Source organism: Ursus arctos, unplaced genomic scaffold (assembly GCF_023065955.2).
Source record: "Ursus arctos isolate Adak ecotype North America unplaced genomic scaffold, UrsArc2.0 scaffold_62, whole genome shotgun sequence".
NCBI classification, from domain to species: Eukaryota; Metazoa; Chordata; class Mammalia; order Carnivora; family Ursidae; genus Ursus; species Ursus arctos.
The window spans coordinates 88,820-108,538 of record NW_026623081.1 but is presented as its reverse complement, the minus strand read 5'-3'; the positions used below and the strand labels follow the sequence as shown (position 1 = coordinate 108,538).

Here is a 19,719-nt window from a genome sequence, read left to right as displayed (position 1 = left end):
GAGGCAGAGGCGCCCGTGCTCCGCCCCGACACGCAGGCCCAAGAGGCGGCCACTTCTCCACAGAAGTGTCCACGCCAGAGCAGGGGAAGGGTGCTTCTGGGCCCACACAGGATTTTCTTCTTGAGAAACACCAGAGCCCTCCCCTTCTGTCTGCGGCGCCACAGGAACCCCGAGAGTGTTACCTAAAGGTGCCGCGCTCCACGTCCTGGCCGCTCAGCCGGATATGGATGCCCTCCTTCAGGAGCGAGCCGAAGGCCATGTACTCCGCCAGAGCCCAGTCCACGGTCCTGTTCTTCACCAGCTCCCCGCGGGTCTTCAAGATGCGGCTCAGCCCTGCGCAGACACGGCGCTCACCAGCCGCCCTGCACGCCCGCTCGTGACCAGAGCAGCGCCTCAGCAGCCTGGCTGGCAGCTGTGATGTCCCACCCTGTCCTCCACCACAGGGGTGGAGGACCACGGGGCCTGCCCCGCGCTGGAGAGACGTCCAGGGACGTGGCCCAACACTTTCACAGGTCAGTGGGCATCCTCACCCCCATGAATGGTGAAGTTCTCCACGGGCACAGAGCTAGCCACGTTCCCGATGTGTGTCAGGATGTCTTCCGTCAGGCCCGTGGAGGGGCAAGTCATGCTCCTCGGCTGCCCGTCCAGGGTGAAGAAGCCTAGGGCAGGAGGACAAGCTGACACACAGCCACCACTCTTCCAGGAACCAAGCGGGGCCCCCCAGGGAGTGTGGACGGGGCGGGGCAGAGGGGCACAGGTGACATCCCTTGCTCACCGGGCCAGGGGGAGTCCAGCCAGTGCTTGATGTGCAAGATCTTCTCGTCCTTGGACCTGGTGAAGGCCTCCTCACAGATCTTATCATACTTAGAGATCTCCTCCTGGAGGGTCGGGCACAGCACAGCTGTCGGGGGCTGCTCCACACAGGCCCCCCCACGTGCACCACTGCTCTGAGGCCCGCGAGAAGCCTGCTGTTACCATCTTCGCCCCCAGCACTGCTTCATCGTGTCTGCTGGCTTCAGGGCTGCAGGACTGCTCGGAGTCGGAGCCCCTTCCCCGCCTGGCCTCTCTCTACCCCTCCCGAGTCAGAGCCGGGGACGCACCTCGTACTCGGGCTGGTTGACCACACCCTGGGACACCAGCAGCTCAGCGTACTTCTGCAGCACAGGCTTCTGCTTGCGGATCTGCTTGTACATGAGCGGCTGCGTGAACATGGGCTCGTCCATCTCGTTGTGGCCGTTGCGCCGATAACACACCTGGACACAGCATGGACATGCCAGCATCAGGGACCCACCAGCACCTGCCCGCTCTCCTGCACGGCGCCCCAATGTACCTCCTCTACAATCTAGACCTCCTTCACAGCAGAGTCGCTGTCACAGGAGATGAAACGAGTGACCTGGGGAAACCCTGGCACAAAACTCCAACTACCTTCTTTCCCGGCATGGCTCACCCAGGCTGGGGCCTCAGGAGCCCTGCGGAGGGGTGGCCAGGTGAGCCCGGGAAGGCCCTTGGACGCTGGCAGGCCCACTCTGTGTGGGAGCCCGAGTGGGGAGCAGCGCGGTGAGCCTGCCCCGGGGAGTCTGCCCCTCCGCTCCCAGACACAGATGGAGGTCACTCACCAGGTCCACCACCACGTCCTTGTGGAAGGTGCTCCGCCACTCGGCCGCCACCTTGCACACGTACATGACGGCCTCTGGGTCATCCGAGTTCACGTGGAAAATGGGGGCATTCACGACGCGGGCCACGTCAGTGGGGTAGGGTGAGGAACGGGCCATGCGCGGGTCGGTGGTGAAGCCGATCTGCAAGAGACATGCCGCTGGGCTGGCTGCGGGCGGGGTGGGCGGAGCCCCACTAGCTGCTGGCCACCCGGCCTCCTGTGTCCCCAAGTGGCTATTCAGGTTTTGGTGGTCTTTTTGTTTGTTTTTTTATTGTTTTGTTGTTTCCTATTCTGCAAACAAACTTCATCCACGTTCAACACATTGAGTTTGGAAGACAGTGTAACAAAATTAATTTAAACAAAGTTACACATCTTTCTACTAGCTACACTGTAAATATTTTGATGTTTTTCTTTGCGCATATATGTGTAATATATATATATTTAAAATTTCGGAGCTGTTCTATAACTCAGCAGTTTGTTCACTTATAATGATGAGCTAATCTTATGAGCACTGTTTCTTTCTTTTTTTTTAAGGATTTTATTTATTTGACAGAGAGAGAGACAGCCATCGAGAGAGGGAACACAAGCGGGGGGAGTGGGGGAGGAAGAAGCAGACTCCCAGAGGAGCAGGGGGCTCAATGTGGGGCTCGATCCCAGGACTCTGGGATCACTCCCTGAGCCGAAGGCAGACGCTTAACTAAGACTGAGCCACCCAGGCGCCCCACGAACACTGTTTCTTTGAAAGGAAAATCTGAAGCCTTCATGATAGTCCTTACCTTGTCTATGTACTAAAAATTCTGTATTCATAATTTTATAACCTACATCTCCTATTGCCTTCTATGAAATACTTCGCACACACACAGTGTGATAATACCACAGCGGCCACGTCTGAGCTCCACGAACAGGATGCACTTCTGCTGCAGCTGGACCTTCATGGCCTGAACCATACACGCTATCTTCTTAGGCTTGCCCCTACTTCACAGTTTTGATACAATTTCAGACTTGAGAAAGTTGGAAGAATAACACAAAGAATTCTCACAGAGTCTTTACTCAGATTTGCCACTTGTCACTTGTTTCTTTTTGCCTTTTGCAGTCCACGCTCTTTCCCTGACATGCGTGCATGCCCACTCTTCTTCCCAGCCACGCAGGGCTAAGTTGTAGGGGGCCCCCATTTGCTAAACCAGGGACGTTCCCTGACCAGCCTGACCAATTCCACATCCCAGCATATGTCATCGGAACCCCAGTCTCCACACACACTGCCTCATGATGCCTGGCCGACCTTTCTGCCCCGACCCAGTGTCCGATCCAGCACCCCACCCTGTGCCCTCTTTCGTCTCCCTTAATCTGGAAGACGCTCCACTTCCCTTGGTTTTCATGGCACTGGCGTCTGTCCACTCTCCTACTGGGGGACACATTCCCACACAGGTTTGCTCCAGCGAATGCTGAGCTTACCTGCGTCACTCCCAGGAAGGGCACTGTGCTGCAGGCCGCAACGCCAGCAGACTGCCCTCGTACGCGGGGGCGCCGCTCACGCTCCAGCCAGCAGCAAGTGAGTGCCCTCACCAGTGCCTTGCACCAGACTGTGACCGTTTCTCAAGGATGTTATTTTCTTGATTCTATGGTACTGCTTCCTATGGCTTTGCCAAAATTTATGCCAAGACTTCTGCTGTCGGACACATGGATTATTTCCTACTTTTGTAAGTAGCACAGTTAAGTTTCTGACAAACACAGAAAAATATTTAGCATCTGATGGCTGCCTCAGGAGAGAATTTCAGAAGGTAATCCTAGGTACGTTCTTAGAACAACAAGAGCGTCAGGAAAGCAGCCCCCTCTTTTCTTGCTACAGATCTCACTGGCCTGTCCCCACACCAGGTCATGATCTGTGGTGTCCAAGTGTCAGTGAAGAGAGTAAAGAAAACACGAGCAGAACAGGAGCTCTCAGGGAAGTCTGGGAATTCTAACTGCTTTAATGTAATCTCTTTAACACACTGCCTAAAGAAGAGATTAGCAATGGTCAGGAACCGATGAGAATTAAAAAACGATGTCCCGGGGAGAATGCTGATGAACATGTCTTGAACAATGCCATTGCCCCATCTGGGTCTCCTCATTTAGGGAAACGAGTGTAGGGAACTGTTAACAAGTGGTCACGATATGCACGTTGTTTCTAGAACCTCACAGGATGTGAACTGCTTTGACAAGGTAAGACCTCAGTCTGCTGGCTGCCCTCCAAATAGCCACTGCTCTTACCAGCTTCCGTGTCTTCAAGCACATATGGACGTGCGCAGGCACACGTGTGGGGCTGTGCACGCACATGGACATAGGGAGACAGGTGCGTCCACACTGCTCTCTACATTCCCCCGCTTAACAGATCTTGTGGATCATTGCAAATCTTTTTTTTTTTTTTTTAAGATTTTATTTATTTATTTGACAGAGACAGCCAGCGAGAGAGGGAACACAAGCAGGGGGAGTGGGAGAGGGAGAAACAGGCTCCTAGCAGAGGAGCCTGATGTGGGGCTCGATCCCAGAACTCTGGGATCACGTCCTGAGCCGAAGGCAGACGCTTAACGACTGCGCCACCCAGGCGCCCAAATTTCAAGTCTTCTTAATGGTTTCACTGCATTACAGCAGTCGCTGCAGTTAGCTTACACAGTGCCTACTTACGGGCCGGGCACTATTCTGAGCATTGTATATATATTAATTTTCATGTGTTAATTCATTTAAGTCTTACAACATACATATGGGTACACCATAAATTATTTAACCAGCTCCCTATTGATCAAGTGATGAAAATTGTGATTTCTGGTCTTGGTGCATCAGTGAGGTCTTCAAAAATGGCTCTCGGTGGACATCAGGCAGTGAGTGTACCAGTGGGAAAACCCCACTAAGTGGAGCTGCTGGCTTGAGAGCCAGAGACCCCAAAGTCAAATGGTTTACTCTTGTCATCCTAGCTGGAGCCCCATCTCCTTCAACCCTGCAGCTGGCCCCCGGCTAGAGCAGATCTGATTGCTGGAAGATCTTCCTGTCATTCAACCGAGATCTGCTTTCTGGGAGTTGCTCCCCACTGGTGTTGATGCCACCATCACACTTATGCTACGCGAATCCCTGATTTTGGTGAAAACAGCTCTCATGCTTCCAGGGGTCTTCCAGCTTCCTGGGTCACTACTGGTAGGGCAGTTTCCAGACACTGTGCCATCCTGCGGTACTCGCCCCTGGATATGGTCTCACTTAAGTGGCACCAAAATGCTTCACAGTCTGTCCACGAGAAGCTTGAAAAACCCATGGCTTACCTATACTGTACTCGTGTAATGTGATTCTTAAATTGGAATGTTATTAAATGTTTATATTGCAAATAAGGAAGGTTTCAAATCAGTGATCTAAGAAACCAGAAAGAGGCGGCTAAATTAAATCCAAAGCAAGTAGAAGGAAAGGGCTAACAAAGAGCAGAAAGCAATGAACTAAAAAACAGGGAAATACAGAAAACGTAATGAAAGCAAAGCTATTCCTTTGAAAGCAACAAATCTACAGCCAAACCAACTAAGAAAAAAAGAGAAAAGACATGAATCATCAGTATCAGGAGCAAGAGAAGGGATACCAGTACAGATTCTAATAAGAGGACACTATAAACTCTAGGACCATAAATTCTACAACCTAAAGAAGTCACCACAGCCACTCGAGGACAAACTGATAGCCTGGATGGTCTTACATTTACTAAAGAAATTGAATTTATACTTAAAACAAATGTTCTCGGGGCGCCTGGGTGGCACAGCGGTTAAGCGTCTGCCTTTGGCTCAGGGCGTGATCCCGGCGATCTGGGATCGAGCCCCACATCAGGCTCCTCCGCTAGGAGCCTGCTTCTTCCTCTCCCACTCCCCCTGCTTGTGTTCCCTCTCTCGCTGGCTGTCTCTCTCTGTCAAATAAATAAATAAAATCTTAAAAAAAAAAAAAAAGTAAATGTTCTCATAGGGACTTCCACGTCTGGAAGATGAAGATGAACCTTTCTTTATTCCTCCTGCTAAGAGCAGCTCAAACCCCAGGACATCACATGCAGGACAAACACAAAACTTTGAAGGTAGACAGAAGAAGGCAGGCCAGCCAGGGGCCTTAGGTTCCGAGGAATGACTCAGTGACAGGTTCCAAAACTGTCTGTCTCCTACCGTACCCCAGCCCGGGGCTAGAGAAGCAGGTGATGCAGACACATAAACAGGCACAGATGAGGAAAAGCCAGAGGACCAAGAACAAGACACTTAGGATACATTTCTTTTTTCTAAAATTAATACTGTTGTATTTTTGAGATTTTAAATTTTAAGTTATTTACTTATTTTAAAGTAATCTCTACCCCAACATAGGGCTTAAACTCCTGACCCTGAGATCAAGAGTCACATGCTCTGGGGGCACCTGGGTGGCTCAGTCGTTAAGCATCTGCCTTTGGCTCAGGTCATGATCCCAGGGTCCTGGGATCGAGCCCCGCATTGGGCTCCCTGTTCAGCAGGAGCCTGCTTCTCCCTCTCCCACTGCCCCTGCTGGTGTTCCTTCTCGTGCTGTGTCTCTCTCTGTCCAATCAATAAATAAAATCTTAAAAAAAAAAAAAAGTTGCATGCTCTGCCTACTGAACCAGCCAGGTGCCCCTAGGAGACAACACTTCTAGATAATAACCGCTCTGCCAGCTCACGGCCTTCCCCCACCCTCACCAACAAAGGCTGGGGTGGGGAGTCCAGACAGACAGCAATGAGGTGGTTAGGCATCCACCCCCTCCCTGGTGTCAGTGGAGGCCACACGGGGAGCAGCATCAAAGTGTCTGTGCCATCCTGCCTGCCTCCCCTGCCTGGGTCATGGAAGATATGGGTGGGAAACCTGGACTCCCACCCCCACCTAAGATGCCCAGGAGGTGAATCCTAACAGAAGATTTAAGTAAGAGCTGAGTCTCGACACAAAGCCCAAGATGTCCTGGTTTCATCTGAAAACCAACAACCAGAAAAACCTCAGGCTGAATGAGAAAAGCAATCATCAGAAGCCAACACCAACATGACACTGATCTTAGAATTATCTAACAAAGACATTAAAAAAGACGTCATAAAAATGCTTCAATGAAAATTACGAACACGTCGGAAACACATGAAAAAATAAAAACTCTCAGCAAAGACAGAGAGGAAAAGACATGAGAGTGAAGTGAAAAGTTTAGAACTGAAAAATAAAAAAATGCGGGGGGCGTCCGGGTGGCTCAGTCAGCTGAACGTCCCATTCTTGATTTTGGGTCAGGTCGTGATCTCGGTGTCACAGGATTGAGCCCTGCATCAGGCTCTGTGCTGAGTATAGAAGTCTGCTTATGATTCTCTCTCTCCTTCTCCCTCTGCCCCTCCAAGCTGCTCGTGCGCACTCTTTCTCTCTCTCAAAAACAAAAACAAACAAAAAACGGGGGAAAAACCTGAATGGAGATCTCTACAGCAGAATGGGGGCAGAGAGGAAAGAATCTGTGACCTTGAGGTCACCCCAAATCTCAACAAATGGAGAATCTGAAGGGAATGTGAGGCTGTAACAACAGGTCTGATGTTGGTGCCACTGGAGACCCAGAAACAGAGGGGGTGGGGCTGAATAAATACCTGAAATGAAATACCTTCTGTAGGAATAAATGTAGCCAAGGAGGTGAGAGAACTGTCCTCTGAAAACTGTTACCATGTTGATGAAAGAAACTGAAGGCAACACAAACAAATGGAAAGACATACCATGCTCATGGATTGGAAGAATTAATATTAAAATGTCCACACTGCCCAAAGCAATCTACAGATTCAATGTAATCCCTATCAAAATACCAGGGGGGTTTTTCACAGAAATAGAGCAATTGATCCTAAAATGTACATGGAACCACAAGACCACGAATAGCCACAGCAGTACTGAGAAAGAAGAACAGAACTGGAGGTGTCACGTTGCCTGATTTCAAACGATACTGAAAAGCTGTAGTAACCAAAACAGTGTGGTGCTATCATGAAAACAGACACATAGGGGCGCCTGGGTGGCACAGCGGTTGGGCGTCTGCCTTTGGCTCAGGGCGTGATCCCGGCATTATGGGATCGAGCCCCACATCAGGCTCCTCCACTATGAGCCTGCTTCTTCCTCTCCCACTCCCCCTGCTTGTGTTCCCTCTCTCGCTGGCTGTCTCTATCTCTGTCAAATAAATAAAATCTTTAAAAAAAAAAAAAAAGAAAACAGACACATAGACCAAAGGTACAGAAGAGAGAGCCCAGAAAGAAACACATGCCTACATGGTCAATTAAGTTATGACAAAGGAGCCAAAAATACTCAATGAGGAAAGGACAGTCTCTTCAACAAATGGTGCTGCGAAAACTGGACAGCCACATGCAGAAGAATGAGACTGGACCACTTTCTTATGCCACACACAAATATAAACTCAAAATGGACTTGAATGTAAGACCTTTTACTCCCAGAGGAAAACACAGGCAGTAACCTCCTGGACATCAGTCTTCATAATTTTTGGGATATGACACCAAAAGCAAAGATAAACCAGTGGGACTACATCAAACTAAAAAGCTTCTGCCTAGCAAAGGAAGCCATTAACAACAAAAAGGCAGCCTATGAGATGGGAGAAAATATCTGCAAACCGTATGTCTGATTAGGGACTCATACCCAAAATACATAAAGAAATGATACAACTCAGCAAAAAGGAAATAATCCAATTTAAAAAAAGGCAGAGGACCCGAATAGACACTTTTCCAAAGAAGACATACAGATGGCCAACAGACACATGAAAAGATGCTCAACATCACTGATCATCAGGGAAATACTAATCAAAACCACAATGAGATACCCCCTCACACCCATCAGAATGGTGAAAATTAACAACACAGGAAACAGGTGTTGGCAAGGATGCGGAGAAAGGGGAACCCTCGTGCACTGTTGGTGGGAATGCAAACTGTGGACAATAGTATGGAGGTTCCTCAGAAAGTTAAAAATGGAAGTACTGTGTGATCAAATAATGCCACTTCTGGGTATTTATCCTAAGAAAACAAAATCGCTAACTCAAAAGGATACATGTACCCCTATGTTCACTGCAGCATTATCTACAATTGCCAAGTGTTCATCCATGGATGAATGGCTAAAGACATGGTGTAGAGATACACAATACAGTATTATTCAGAAATCAAAGAAGGAAATCTTCCATCTGTGACAACACGTATGGACCTGGAGGGCACTACACGAAGTGAAATTAGTTGAAGACTTGTATGATCTCATTTGTATGTAGAACTCAAAACAAGACAAAACCCAAACTCACAGATTCAGAGAACATATTGGTGGCTGCCAGAGGTGAGGGGTGGGGAGCATGGGTAAAGGGGGTAAGGTGGTTTAAAAAAGTTTGAAAAATCCCCCAAATTTGTCAAAAGCTACACATTTACAGATTTGAGAAGATGAATGATCCTAAGGCACTTGGGTGGGGGAAAGATCATATTCTCCACAGGCAGTGTCTGCGTGTGAAATTCCTCCCTTGCCCCACACGCAGAAGTTAAAGCCGGTGGGTCACAGACATTAAGAGCTTCGAGGAAAACACAGGAGCAAGAAAACAAAACTTTTGTGTTTCAAAAGACATCAAGAAAGTGAAAAACCCATAGAGAGAAAATATTTGCAAATCATAAACCTGATAAAGGGCTTGTATCCACAATATACAAAGAATTCTTACGACTCAATAATAAAAAAACAATCCAATTTAAGAACGGGTAGAAGAGGGGCACCTGGGTGGCTCAGTCAGTTAAGCGTCTGCCTTTGGCTCAGGTCATGATACCGAGGGTCCTGGGATCGAATCCCACATCAGGTTCCCTGCTCAATGGGGAGCCTGCTTCTCCCTCTCCCTCTGCCTCTCTCAAATAAATAAAAATCTTTTTTAAAAAAGTAAAAATGGGCAGAAGATCTTTGTAGACATTTGTCCAAAGAAGACATACAGAAGGCCAACAAACATACGTGCAAATGCTCAACGTCATCAGTCATTAGGGAAACGCAAACTGAAAGGAGTTTGCACCCACTTTGATGGTTACGAGAGAAGGGAGACAAGAATGAGCGTCAGTGAAGAGGAGGGAGAACTGGAACCCTCATACATTGCTGGCAGAAGGTCAAACGGGGCAGCCACCTCGGAAAAGTCTGGTGGGTCCTCACAGGGTTACACAGAGCTACCACGTGACCCCACAATTCCACTCCCGGGTACATGCCACACAGACACCTGTGCCCAGAGCAGCAGCACGTTAACAGCCAACAGGTATAACTCAAATGTCCCTCACCCGATAAATGGGGGAATGAAACTTGCCAGAGCCATACACTAGATATTGCAGGGGCATTAAAGGGATGAAATCCTGATGATAGGATTAATGGCTGCTTAGGGCTGGGGATGACGGAGCAGGGGCGTGATGGCTAAGGGACACAGAATTTCTTGAGATGATAAAATGTTCTACAACTGTGGCGGAAGCTGTGTTGTCTGTGAAGACACTAGAAGCGGCTCCATTGTATGCTGTGAGTGGGCAAAGTGCGTGGTGTGTGAATGAGATCTCCGGAAAGCTGTTAAAACAAACAGAGAGGAGCTGAGCAAACCCCAAACAGGCTGAACCCAAAGACATCCATGCCAAGGCACCTCACATCAAGCTTCTGAAAACGGAGGACAAAGGGAAAAAGCCTTCCTGTAAAGAAAACTCTAGGCCCAGAGGTCTCCTACTGGCAGAGGCCACTGACTGCTTACAGAGAAGTAACACCAGTCCTACACAGACCTGTCCAGAAAACAGAGCGGGAGGGAGCACGAGGCTGGGACGACCTCGACACCCACACCAACCCCAGGCGGACGCGACAAGAACACATGAGCGCAGACACAAGGCTCCACCCTCAGGATGGAATCTGCCACCAGCAAACCACAGGGTGATCTTAATAAACGCAGAAAAGCGTCTGACAAAAACCACCATCCATTTGTGATAAATACCGCCCACTAATCAGGAAGAGAAGGGAGCTCCCTTAGCCCGCGAAGGGCACGGCAGAAAACCCACAGCAAGCACCACGGTGAATGGTGCACCAAGACCGAACGCTTTTCTCCAAATCGGGACGAGGATGTGCCGTCCACGCGGCCCACTTCTGCACCGTGCTGGCCACACCATAGGCTGAGAAACAGGAATGTAAGGCACTTATCTACAAGCACTGGAAAGGAAGAAACAAAACCGTCTCTCGTGGAGACATGACTAAGTTTATACAGAGATTCCACAGTATCGCAAACAAATTACTAAAAGTGAGTTTAATAAGGATGTGGCATAAAAAACGCAAAACTGAATTCTATTTCTATGTCCTGGTAACAATCAGAAATGGAAACTGCTAAAAAGTATTCTTTATAATAGCATCCAAACAATCAAATATTTAGGAGTAAGCCTCACAAAAATGTGCAGGATCTGTATGCTGAGATCTACAAAATACCTATGAGAGGGAAAAAAAATAAAATAATTCCGAAACCTACTGTATTGTCAGATGAGAAGGCTCAGTATCGTGAAGGCTACAATTCTACCCAAACGGATGTATACTGATTCCACAGACTTCTAATCAAAATACTAGCAGAGCTTTCTTTGTGGAAATCGACAAGCTGACTATAAAATGTATACGAAAAAGCTAGTGACAGAATCGCTGCAACAACTTTAAGAAGTAAGGAAGTTGGAAGGCTTGCGCCACAGTTTCCAGACCGATGGCAGAACCATGGTCATCAAGGGGGTGCGGTGTCGGCCGAAAGGACAGACAGATCAGTGGAGAAGAACAGACCCGCAGACTCGTGGTCAATTCATTTCCGGCAAAAACAGTCCTTTCAACAGATTATCCTGAAACAAGGGATATCGACATCTGTCTCCAAACTCCAAACGCAACACAGACTTACACACAAAACGTGAAACCGTGAAACCTCCAGCAGCTGAAGGGGAATCTTTGCGACCTCAGTCAAGCATACTTTTTTTTAGATCTGGCATCAAAAACATGATCCACAAAAGAAATAAAAATCACAAACTGGACTTCACCCACATAAAAAATACTCCAGGGCTTTGAAAGATAACGGCAGGAGAACAAAGATAAGCCACAGAATGGAAGGAAATCTTTGCAAACACATCTCTGACATAAGGGAATTGTATCCAGAGGCTATAAGGAACTCTCGAGATTTAGCAGTAAAACCAGCAGCCTCCCCCAGCCCCCTTCTGCAGAGGACGCACAAGTAGCTGGTATGTACCAGAGAAGACGCCCCTGTCTTTACTCTTTATGAGAAGGAAGAGTGAGCCACACATGACACTGCAGGCTGTCAGATCTGACAACACCCAGGCTAGTGAGGACACCGGCCTCATTCACTGCAGACAGCGTGGGTGTACTGGGTAAAGTCCCCGGGACAGTCACCATGTATCTGGTAATCCCAGCAACAGGTCCCCACGGAATGAGAAACTGACATGCTCGCCAAAATCTGTCTGTGAACCTTTACAGTGACTTCGGTCCTCACCGCCAAGCTAGGAAGGATTCGAATTCCCACCCACTGTGGCGACCGGTTGTACCACTGAGAACCACGCAGAGGCCGGAGGAACCGAAGCCCACGAACACCGGTGAACCGAGGGATCTCGCTGGGGGAGCGCAGCCAGTACTGCAGGTCTCCATTCACCGGCCACTGTGGCGGTGGGCGGGGAGAAGACGGTGGGGATGTGTCAGCGTGTGCCCGTGTGCACCTGTCCCGGCCTAGAGAAGCACACACCAGCACGGCTGGACTTTACTGTACGGAAAGGACATCAATAAAAAGCTCATCTAAGTCCCGTGTCTACACTGAGTGCTGCTGCCCGTGGATACGTCCCGTGCCTGGGCTGAGAATCTGGTCAGGGCTTTTCCCGGGACTAGAGCCTGTCCTTTCTGTTCCCTAGGAGAAAATGCTGCAGGTGTCACGCAGCTCTCCTATTTGCCAGCATCCCGAAGAGTTTACCCCAGTGTGGAAACCACTGGAAAATTCTTCTTTCTGGTGAGCTACCCTGCGTCTCGGGCTTCCAATCACTCTGACTGACCTCTGCTGCCCTTCCTCCAGAGTGAAGACTGTTCCCCTGTTAGCATGGCAGTCCAGCCCACAAGTAAGGAGTCCACTCTGTTCTTGGTCATCTGTTCAGAACATACTGCAGTGATGGGTTTTTTGTTTGGTTTCTAGACCTTTCTGTGTCTTTGACATTTTTTTCAAAATTCGTCCTGATACTATTCTTTGAAACAAAGCACATCGAGTACTGACTCTTAAGCAAGCTATTCACTTTCTGCTCCAGTTTCTGTTCTGGAGAACGAGAACGATGCCACCCAGTGCACGGGTGGCCGTGGTAGGAGCTACCATGAGCACCTAGTTTGGCGCCTGGCACACAGTAGGTGCCGTGCTGCATGTTATGTTCATGTCCGACGACGTGCCTGGCCATTCATGTTACGAGCTCTTGGGCTTATGGCAGAACGGCCGCCATGTTTACTTCCATGTTACGTTCTCCCTGCTCCCTCCCTGCATCCCGCTCGGCAGCTCCAACTGTTCCCCACTTCCTCTAAGCCCCTTGCAGGTAGAACAAATCACGTGTGCAAATCAAACTATCTTGTCACTCCCTCGCTCCTCTGCCTCCGGTGGCCTCCTGATGCACGTGGGGCCCGACAGAAGCTGGCCGATGGCCGTGCACTGACCAAACTTCGGTGGGGATGGCCTCGTCCCCTCCCTTGGACACAGAGACCTGCCTGGATCCCACGGTCCCCATCATTTGCCTACTGGACCATCAATCTGCACTTAAAGATCAACCCCTGGGGGATACCTGTGCTGCCGGCCCGGCACCCACAGGCTCCCAAGCTGCACCGAACCGCAAGCTCCAAGGGGGTGGGAAGCAAGCCCTCTCTCTGCTGCGACCTAGCGCAGCGCCTGCACGCCAAGGCCCCAGAGTATCTGTCACAGGACAGCTTACACGAGCTGGGACAGGCGGCGGGAACAACAGACATGATAGGGATAGGTCAGAACTGGGCCAAAATATCCCCTCATAAGAGTGTTCATCACAGCATTACTCAAAACAGTTGAGAAATGAGAATCCCAGAACTCTAACAATGTGGCAATATCTGTTTTATGAAACAACCCATGACAACGCTTTCCATTAAAATTGCTACTTTAAGGGGCACCTGGGTGGCTCAGTTAAGTGTCTGCCTTTGGCTCAGGTCATGATCCCAGGGTCCTGAGATCAAGTCCCGCATCAGGCTCCCTGCTCAGAGGGGAGCCTGCTTCTCCCTCTGACCCTCCTCTCCACTTGTGCATGTGTGCGCACATGCACTCTCTCTCTCAAACAGATAAAGAAAATAAAATCTTTAAAATTAATATTTTAAGAGTATATAAAGACATGAGAAAATAATGAGATGAGCGAGAAACAGGTAGAACACCGTGTATAAAACCTCAGTTTCTTAAATGGGAACAGCCACCTATACGCTTGTGGGGCTGGAAGAAAATATTCCAGCGTAACGTCACTGTCTTAAATAACGTCATCAAAATCTCCCCTTTCTAAAAAATGTTTCCTGTGTTGTCCACGTGTTTTATAAAAGACACATCTTTATAATCCGAGAACAACTGTCTTAAATAACTGTGTCAGATGGCTGTGAGCACAGAGCCCTCAGGAGGTCTGTGGCCTCCGTGGCCCCGGTTACCTGGTTGTTGACGACCACGTGGACGGTACCGTGAGTCGTGTAGGAGGGCAGGTCGCTCAAGTGGAAGGTCTCATATACAATGCCCTGACCGGCAAAGGCGGCGTCTCCATGCAGAAGGATGGACATGACCTGCAGACATGCAAAGCAGCCCCCAAATGGAACACAGCCCTGCTCGCCATGGCCGCAAGGCCCACCAGAGACTGAGTCATAGCCTGCTTTTCCAGAACCAGTGCGTTTTGAGATCATTTCAAACTTAGAAACAAAAACAAAGTGGTAGGAGAACACAAGACCCCCAGACCCTGCCCGGGCCCTGCCCTGCTCCATCGGCATACCGGCCACTCCGCCACCATCTGCTGCAGAGCCCACGGATGCCACGCTGGGCACGGCCCGTGGGACCCTCTCAGCAGGAGAGCAATGCTGGCCAGGTTCTGACTGGGAGGGGCTCATTGCCTCGCCTATCTCCACGGCCCGGACAGGCCTTCATGACCAGACCCAGGAATGGCGTGCTCCATACCAGGAGATGCCCCAGCTGGTCTGCCCCACCCCAGCAGGTGTCCCTGTGCTTGCCTGGACAGGGAGCCGGCTCTGTGTCTCCCTTCCACTCACTGGTCCCCCTTGGTCATGGGAACATCTGGGTCCCACTCCTCACCAACCCCTGCCCGGCAGCCGCAGCGGCCTCTCTTGGGCGCTGCCAGGCGTCCCTCCTCCATGTATCTGCTGGTGTTCTGCAAGAGCCTCCCCTTCTTGCCTTTTACTTGCATTCACGTGTGCTCACGGGTTCCTATTCTATTCAATTGGCCATAACTGACTCATCACAGTGACTGTGCGCCTCCCATCGTCCCACATTCGGCGGGGGAGCCCCGTGTCGTCTAGACGGCGGCCTCTGGCACAGCAGAGCCTCCAGCCTCATGGCGTGCGGCCCCATGTGGCCTGGAATGAGACACTTCCCCGGGAGCTGCTTCCCCCTGCAGGGACGGCCGGGAGACCAGGCTGCGCACACAGGTGTTGCTCAGCGTCTGTGTCCACGGGAGGACGGTGATGCTGCCATGTGCAACCCAACTCTGTTCCGAGCCGTCCTCCCTCTGCATCCACGGACACCTACACCTTGAGACACCACTCCCGCTGCTCCTGCTCCTGGAAGCCCTCATGTGTCCCCTGCCAGGAGGGGAAGGCCTACCGTGTCCTTCCTGGGGACAAAATCTGGATTTGTTAAATGGAACCCCGCGTGTTCTGCCTCTGGCTGTAGGCTTGTACAGGGGCCTCTTTGGTGGGGTGGGTAGGAAGGCCACGGGGAGTCTTGCCAGAGCCTTCTCCGCACACACTTGGCTTCCCGCTGTCAGGCGCTTTGGGGAGCCTCTGTCTGGATCTCCTGCGGAGGCCAAACTGGGGCCCTTGCCAGGCTGCACGGCTCTCCCTGAGGTTCCCTCAGCATGGTGCTGGGTGCTGACACCACGGGGCCCACTGCTCCTTGGCACCCTAGTGCCCAACCTAGACCCTGTAGGAGCAAGTCTCTGGGCAGGCAGACCGACCTGCTGCACTGGGGGCTGCTTCCCCACAAACACCCCAGGGCCCAACAGGGTCAGGTCCCGTCTTCTCCCAGGTTACAGAACAACCCTGGTCAAGTGTACAAAGGGTACATAAGTCTGAAATGTGGAATGTCATGTTAACAGACTCTAGCTCCCTGAGTCCTCAGTTTAACAGAAATCAGCTATTTGCTGGGGGTTTTGGATGAGCAGCAAGGAGAACAGGCATGAAGGACTGTGGGGTCTGGATCCACGGCTGGGGGCGGGTGAGAGTCGGAGCGGCTCCCACACAGAGGTGGGAGCTTGAGGGGTGGGCTGTCTGCACCGGGCAAGAGCCCTCCTGAAAACTAGTGCCTGGCGAGCATGTGGGGCTAACCAGCCTGTCCTGGCCTGACGTCTCATGGCAGGACTGATAGCTGCCATCATCTGGAGATTGTTCAATGTCCTTCGGCTTTCACCTTGCGATTCGCTGCTTTACAGAACGTGTCCAGCACTCCAAGTGAGCGCTGCTCGAGGGGCTTTTTGTCTCACTTACAAATAAGGACATTGCACAGACTTTCCTGCGATGCTGTTCCCCCACCTGGCTCCACATGCCGTGTCCTAGCCGAGGACAATGGGAATGCTGGAGGCCCGGGAGACACCCCTCCCTCCCCAGCCACCGTGTTGTTGCTGCTCCCAGGGGCTGCATGGGAGGTCCCCCTCCACCTGGAGCGTGACCTTCACAACCTGACAGCCTCCCCGTGGGCCATGCCCTTTCTCTGCGCGGGTGGGGGTGCCCATCAGCGCAGGAACCACTTCCTGCCCCGACGTCATACCCGGCCCAGGCTCATCACTGCCGATGGCAGCTTCCCGGGTCTCTCCGAGTGTGGAACTAGTGGACCCACGGTACTTCGAATTATGGAACTTCAAATAAGCTAACACTGGGCCCCACCTCTAGAGAGTCTACCTCCTCTAAGAGCACCCCCAGGCTGGTGCACCCCGTTCTGCCCCCGGCATCCCAACCCACCTCCACTTCACTCCCGTCTTTCACCCCCGGAGAAGGTTCTTACTTGCAAGCCTGGCTTCACCACAGGTGTGATGACGGGAGTGCCCCCCCCGCCCTGGAGCTCACGACCTAGGAGGGAGCACCTCTGGAGGCGCAACTGTGTCACTATCTAGGACTCCACCAAAGTCTGTTCAGAATACTTCGTTACATTCCAGAAACCTGAGGTGGGAGACGTGACTGGGGCTCGGAGTCCGTCCCGGACACTATGGCCTCAGGGCTGCCCTGGCCGGCCCCCCGCGGCCTTACCTTCTTCCCCTCCGTGTCCCCGCAGTAGAACTGCTCGGCCTTCGTCTTGCCCATCACCACGGGGTCGGCGGCCTCAAGGTGGGAAGGGTTCGCCACCAGTGACAGGGTGATGTTCCTGTCGGTCACGCGGTTGATCCGCCGGTGGTACATGCCCAGGTGGTACTTCACGTCCCCAGAACCCTGCCACACAAACACGGGGCTTTATCCTTGGAGGGAGGGAGACGCTCAGGCTTCATGACCCCTCTGCTCTGTGCTATTTCTACTCCCAGAAACCCCCTTCCTGAAGGCATGGGAAGGTTTTTCCTCGGATGGCTCCCACCCATGGCCCTGGGAGAAGGGCCTTGCCCCCTCCGGGAGGACTGTGACCTGGCGGCTGCCACCTCTTGTGACAGTGTGGAGGCCCCCAGCCCCTGCGGAGGGCACGGCTGTTCTGAGTAACAAGCGGCGCTGAGGGTCTCCGGTGGGTTTTTTGAGAAGAAACCAGCAGCCTCACCTCATCGGCTGCTTCCAGCTTGGAATCGAACTGACAGAAAATCTGCTCCAACTCCTTCCTGATGACGTTGGCAAGCACGTTGAGCCGCCCCCTGGGACACAGAGGCAGGTGAGCCCGAGGCCACGGCGGTGGGAGGAGGGCAGGTGGAAAACAGAAAGGCCATGGCCCGTGGGGAGCACTCTGCCCTCAGCCTCTGCTCTGCTAAGCCCCTCGGCTGGGGCCCCATAGGGCCCCCCCTGGCTAGGGGCATGGGCACCGGGGTGGTGGGCACGCACCTGTGGGGCATCCCCATGATCACATAGTCCACCCCGTTCTCGCTGGACTTGTCGATGATGGTCTTGAGCGCAGGGATCAGCACCTCGCACCCTTCCAGACCGAAGCGCTTCTCGGATGACCACTTTCGCTGCAGGAAGTCCTCAAACCTGGCCAGGGACCGCCATGTCACCAGGGCCAGTGCCACTGCCGGGGTCGGTGGCACCCTGCCCTCCCGCAGAGAGATGGGACAGCATGCTCCCCAGCCCCGGCCCGCCCTGCACGCAGCCCGCACCTGGTGGACCGCACGAGCCTGGCCAGCAGGGTCCGCTTCTCCTCGTTGGTGAACTGCATGATCCCGGGCGTCTCAAACTTCTGCCGGATCCACTGGCACTGCTCCAGGTCGTTGATGAACATGAACTCCACCCCGATGTGCTGACAGTAGGCCATCTGTTTCACACACACACACCCCGTCAAGGGCTGCTCACCCCGGGTGTCGACTGCCCATCCAGCCAGAAAGCTGGCAGGAACAGGGGTCTCCCTCTCAAAGACAGCGGAGCCAGCTGTGGTGCCAAGCTGGGCCCACAGCTCCCTCACTCCCAGCGGGCCCACAAGATGCTTTGTGCGGGTCACGCTGAGCCCAGAGAGCAGGGAGGGGTCAGCAAGAACCGTGGGGCCAAGGCGCTTTCCTTTGTGGCAGGAAAATGGAGGCACCAGCCAGGGGATGGACAATTCTGGGAAGCCAGCTTCCCTGACCTCAAGGTTTCGACTGCAGCCAGTGCCACGAGAGAGAAGGAACCGTGCTGCCGGTGGATGACAGAGCTCAATGGCCACTTAAGACTCGCAGGTGCTTAGATTTTAAATTCTGCTTTTATTAAATGACCCCTCCTGGGAAGGCTGGGTCCTACAGAAGTGTGACTGCACACATTACAAAGCAGACGGCCCTGGACAGAGCAGGTGTGTCCCATCCACGGCGCTCACGTTACAGCTGGGAGGGAGGCCGTGTGTCCTGTGGGAAGCATGGGCTCAGCGGAAAGGAAGCTGGAGTGGGAGAGGGCAGGAAGGCCACAGGAGGGCCCGGCCTCAGGGTGGGGGCCTTTGCGAGGGCCAACGCCTTCCTGAGGCAGGTGACCAGGGCCCTTCTTCCTCCACCCACCAGCCATCCAGGGTGACAGTAAACGCCAAATCAGCACTGGAGTTAAAAAAGGAAGCACCCTGGTGTGGCACAGGGAGGATTTATAGACCCCAAAACCATCTCCAGCAGCCACAGCGTCCAAGCACTCAGACCACCAGGCTCTGCTCAGAGCTTCCATGCATGCTCCATTGGTTTCCACAACGGACATGGAGCCAGTTGGCAAGGTGCAGGGCGTGGATGTGCCCTGGACCCCTTACTCCTGTCTTCAGAGCAGGGGTGGGCATTTCTGCACGGAGCTCCATGATTACAAAACAAAGGAAGGTCTGCCTGAGCTCACAGTAACCGCCAAGCACTACGTGCGCCATCGTCCTGGCCGAGAGAGGAAGATCTTGCCTAAGGATGAAGAGGAAGCGCGCAGGGAAGGGCCTTGGTGCTTCTATGACGACAGCATCTCAGGTGATAAACGGGGAGTGCAAGAAGCCTGGGGATGGGCCTGCTGCGCTGTCTTCCCTGACTGCAGAGTCCGCACCAGCCCCTGCTTCTGCCTGAGCTTCATGGTCCCAAATGTGCTGAGCCACCGAACAAGTCACATGGCCCAACCAGACTGCCTGTTCACAGGAACCCTCCTCCTCCGTCAGCTTAAAAAAGGTTTTCTTGGGACCTAAATCTGAGCTGCAAGGCCAGGACGGA

The 19,719-nt window shown here is 52.2% G+C and overlaps 1 protein-coding gene across 2 annotated transcripts in view; it reads right to left on the bottom strand.

Annotated features, from left to right (window-relative positions):
• Nucleotides 1-19,719, bottom strand: part of OGDH (oxoglutarate dehydrogenase) — a 68,076-nt gene that overhangs the window by 6,470 nt on the left and 41,887 nt on the right. For both annotated transcript variants that reach the window (XM_057308187.1, XM_057308186.1), the window contains exons 6-15: nucleotides 18,190-18,344; nucleotides 17,918-18,064; nucleotides 17,643-17,733; nucleotides 17,150-17,329; nucleotides 14,336-14,464; nucleotides 1,617-1,796; nucleotides 1,101-1,253; nucleotides 776-878; nucleotides 531-659; nucleotides 183-333 (exon numbers count right to left, since the gene is read on the bottom strand). In XM_057308187.1, coding sequence (XP_057164170.1) covers nucleotides 183-333; nucleotides 531-659; nucleotides 776-878; nucleotides 1,101-1,253; nucleotides 1,617-1,796; nucleotides 14,336-14,464; nucleotides 17,150-17,329; nucleotides 17,643-17,733; nucleotides 17,918-18,064; nucleotides 18,190-18,344 — 1,418 coding nt within the window. The remainder of the gene's footprint in view (nucleotides 1-182; nucleotides 334-530; nucleotides 660-775; nucleotides 879-1,100; nucleotides 1,254-1,616; nucleotides 1,797-14,335; nucleotides 14,465-17,149; nucleotides 17,330-17,642; nucleotides 17,734-17,917; nucleotides 18,065-18,189; nucleotides 18,345-19,719) is intronic.